Source organism: Acomys russatus, chromosome 19 (assembly GCF_903995435.1).
Source record: "Acomys russatus chromosome 19, mAcoRus1.1, whole genome shotgun sequence".
Lineage (NCBI taxonomy): Eukaryota > Metazoa > Chordata > Mammalia > Rodentia > Muridae > Acomys > Acomys russatus.
In genome coordinates, this window is record NC_067155.1 from 8,539,296 (window position 1) to 8,543,272 (window position 3,977).

At 47.5% G+C, this 3,977-nt stretch overlaps 1 protein-coding gene across 1 annotated transcript; it reads left to right on the plus strand.

Annotated features, from left to right (window-relative positions):
- Nucleotides 1-2,689: 2,689 nt before the first annotated feature.
- LOC127203522 (olfactory receptor 5V1-like) lies at nucleotides 2,690-3,616 on the plus strand. The gene has a single exon (XM_051162343.1). It carries the CDS (start codon nucleotides 2,690-2,692, stop codon nucleotides 3,614-3,616), a length of 927 nt encoding a protein of 308 aa, XP_051018300.1.
- The last annotated feature ends 361 nt before the right edge of the window (nucleotides 3,617-3,977 follow it).

Here is a 3,977-nt window from a genome sequence, read left to right on the forward strand (position 1 = left end):
GTGTTATTTTTTGCATTTTATTTATGTAAGAGTGTTTGTGGGAGGCACATATATACCACGTACACATGTAGACGTGGGTTTGTGAGATCCAGCTGTCTCCATCTACCATGGCTTTACCAGGACTAACTCAGGTTGCCAGGCTTGGCAGCAAGCACCTTTACCCACTGGGTTATCTTGCCAGATTTTTTTTTTCTTCCTGGAACATCAATGTGCATTTCAGTCTCACTGAGCAAGTAATACAGGATGTTGATGTCTGATGATCACACTGAAATAAGAGCAGTCCCTCTGTGCCTGGAAACTCTCATGAAGATGCCTGTATCCTGTGGCATCATTTCATGGAGGTGGGGGTGGGGGGCTCAGGGATGGACGAAGAGAAGCTGCAGGGAGCCTCCTGAGGAAAGAGAAAATGGAATGGTGTTTGCCTAGGACTTTCACTAAGCACTTTTACATCACAGACTGAGTGCTGGGTTGGACAGGACAATTAGAAGGTCCTAGCCAAGGACCTGGCAGGATTCTGGTGAGTCTTTAAGGGCGGTAAAGGCCTGTATCTCCCAGTCATACCTAGGGGGCAAATGAAATGGGGAGGGAGGGAGGGAGGGGCACTGGTATGAAGTTGTGGTGTTTGGGAGTCACCCTTCTATGATTAATAGTAAGAAAATGATTTAAAAAAATACCTGGCAGCAGATATCATATTATAGAGGAGTTACTTATTTGGGCATGGGGTGAGAAGGAAAGTGGGGAGGGGTACCCCCGAGAGAGAGAGAGAGAGAAAAAAGATAGAGACAGAGGAAGAGAGGGGGGAAAGGGAGGAAGAGTGAGAGAGTAGAGAGGGCAGAGAGAACCATGAGGATGGTCTGTCCTTTTATATATATGGTCCTGGGCAGGGCCATGCCCCCAGAGCAGGTAGGCAATGACGTCACAGGTAGGCAGATTGAAAGAGAATCCTAACATATCCTGCCTGGTGACTAGAGTGGATAGGGGCTATGGAGGGCAGTGCAGGTAGCCTCTTGGGGTCTCAGCACCCCACCACGTGGGTGAGGAATAAAGGTAAGTACACACCTAGACGCAACTGTGTGGGGGGAGTACAGAGGTGAATAAGAAATGATCTCTGGTTCTGGAAGGAAGGGAGTAGACCATTAGGCCTCAAACTGGGCATTCCACCTAAGAGACCTTGGCACTGCCTTGTAGTGTGCATGGTAGGCTGGCAGTGTGGCTCAATCGGTAGGGTGCTTGCCTGGCATGCAGGAATCCTGGGGCTCAATACCCAGCACCACCTAGAGTAGGCATGGCCACGCATACCCGTGGTCCTAACACTATGGAAATGTAGTAGAAAGATCAGGTGTTCGAGGTCATCTTCAGCTACACAATCAATTTAAAGCCAACCTGAGTTATATGGGAGCCTGTCTCAAAGGGGAAAAAAAATCAAGAGAGGTAGATGGATGTGTGGTAAAATTCAAAAGTTATTCAACTATGAAAGGCATAGGCGGATATCAAGCGTCTTCCTCAATTGCTCTCCACTGTATGTTTTGAGGCAGGATCTCTCACTGAACATACTACTGGTAATTTAGCTAGATGGACTGGCCAACAGCCTCCTCCTATCTGTACCTCTCCAGCAGGGGTTACAGATGCATGTCACTGGACAAGCTTTTTCATGTGGATGCTGGGAACCAAACTCGGGTGCTCATGTGTATGTAGCAAATACTTTACAACCGAGCCACCTCCCCAACGAGATGGGCAATGGGTTTTACATCATAATTAGTTAACAGTATATGAAAGTCCAGAGATTTTTACATACAGATGTGGAAGTGGCAAGCCTCATTTGGGCAGAACCCTTATTTTTCTAATCTCCACCATTTCCTGATGCGTTCCTCACAGCCAGGTTCTCTTACTTCTGTGGTGTCTTCTGTAGGTATTTGAGTTTGGGATCTCAAAGGAAGACAAGCAACACATGTGGGCTTTAATGAAGAAACATAGGCATTCACTCCAGAGGCAAGTCACCCTTTAAAAAATGTTTTGTTTTTTTTTTTTAACCATTGAGATGTAACAAGAATAAATAAATAAAAAAATTTTAAATGTTTTTAAAAATTTATTATTTGCAAGTTCACACATGTATACAATGTATCCTGATCATACCCACCCCTCGCTTCCCCCTCCAGTGCCCTCCCAGAAGTCCACTATGTCTCCCTCACAACTTCATGTTCTGCTCTTAAAATTGTTAATTCATATTAACCCACCAAGTCTGATTAGTACTGCCCATAGGTACATCGGTCTGGGGCCAGGCACAGGGGTACTGCAAACACCGGACTAGATCTTGGGCAACACAACCACAGCTGCTGTAGGTTCATGTGTACAACAGCCAAGTCAGAGCCAGAGGAGACTATTTCAGAGCAACCCTCCCATCCTCCGGGTTCTTACCTTCTTTGTGTCCCCTCCATCCATGTTCCCTGATCATCAAGAGAGAGTTGATAGAGATGTTTCATCCAGGGCTGGTCACTCAAAACCCTTTACAGCTATTTCAATGGTAATATATCTCTGCATTAATTATTATCCACCATAGTAAGAAGCGTCTGTGACCAAGGCTATAAACATAACTATCTCACTACTTTTTCTTCCTTTCCTTGTAGGTCCTTGCTATGGTCACCTGTTCTCTTCACAGCTTCCTGTTGTCCCAACTGTCCGGAGATACAGGATGGCTAATCTCTCTGCAGTGACTGTGTTCATTCTCCAGGGCTTCTCCACTGTCCCTGAATTACAGTTGCTGGCCATGGCCACCTTCCTTCTCATATACCTGGCTGCGGTTCTGGGAAATGTCTCCATCATGGTAGCTGTGACTCTTGATCCCCGTCTGCACACACCCATGTACTTCTTCGTCAAACACCTCTCCCTGGTGGATCTCTGTTCCACATCCACCACCCTGCCCCGGGCCCTGGTGGGTACCATGGCAGACACCAAAGAGATTTCCCTCCTGGCCTGTGCATCTCAACTCTTTGCTTTTGTCTGCTTTGGCTCTCTAGAATGTTTCCTCATCACCTCCATGGCCTTTGACCGATGTCTAGCCATCTATAGGCCCCTGACATATGGGGTCACTATGAGTTCTCAGACTTGTGTCTCCCTGGTAGTGATGGCCTGGGTCAGCGGGCTCCTCTTTTCCACCTTCCACACAGTCAATGTCTTCTCCTTGCCCTTCTGTGGCCCCAACATGATTGACCACTTCTTCTGTGACATCCCTCCACTCATGCATTTAGCCTGTGGTAACACCCAAGGCCATGAGGCTACAGGCTTTATTGTCAGTGGCTGTGTCATCATGACCTGCTTTGCCCTCACCTGCCTGTCTTATGTTCTTATTGTATACACGGTGGTTCACATCCGTTCTGCAGATGGCCGCTGGAAGGCCTTCTCCACATGTTCTTCCCATCTGGCCACAGTGCTCCTGTTTTATGGCACCGGAAGTTCCGCCTACATGCGGCCCACAGCCCACTACTCTCCTCTGCAAGGGCGCGTGACCGCTGTATTCTATTCTATCCTCACGCCAACTTTGAACCCACTTATCTACAGCCTGAGGAACAAGGACATGAAAGCTGCTCTGAGGAAGCTTTTTCCACAGGTGCCATCTTAGAACCTGGCATTTGGACTTGGGAAGGTTTTGGAAACCAACCTGCATAGGATTTCTACCGTGGCCAGCCTGGAGACCATCAGAAACACTTTAAAACACTTGTTGGCCATTTACTTGCTCTTTAGTGGGCAAGGGAAGCTGTCTACTTATTAGCCCATATGTTGACTGGTTGTCCACCTCCTTGTGCATGTTCTAGTGTTGTCATTTCCTCCAGCTTGAACCATGTGATCTGGTCCATGAATGGGAAAAGCCTGAGACCAATAAGAAACTAAGAGGTATCACCAAGGACCCTCCCAAAGGTTAAACAAACCGTAGACTTGAGGCAGCTGCCCGCACCTTGGCAGGGATCCCCAGTAACACAGCT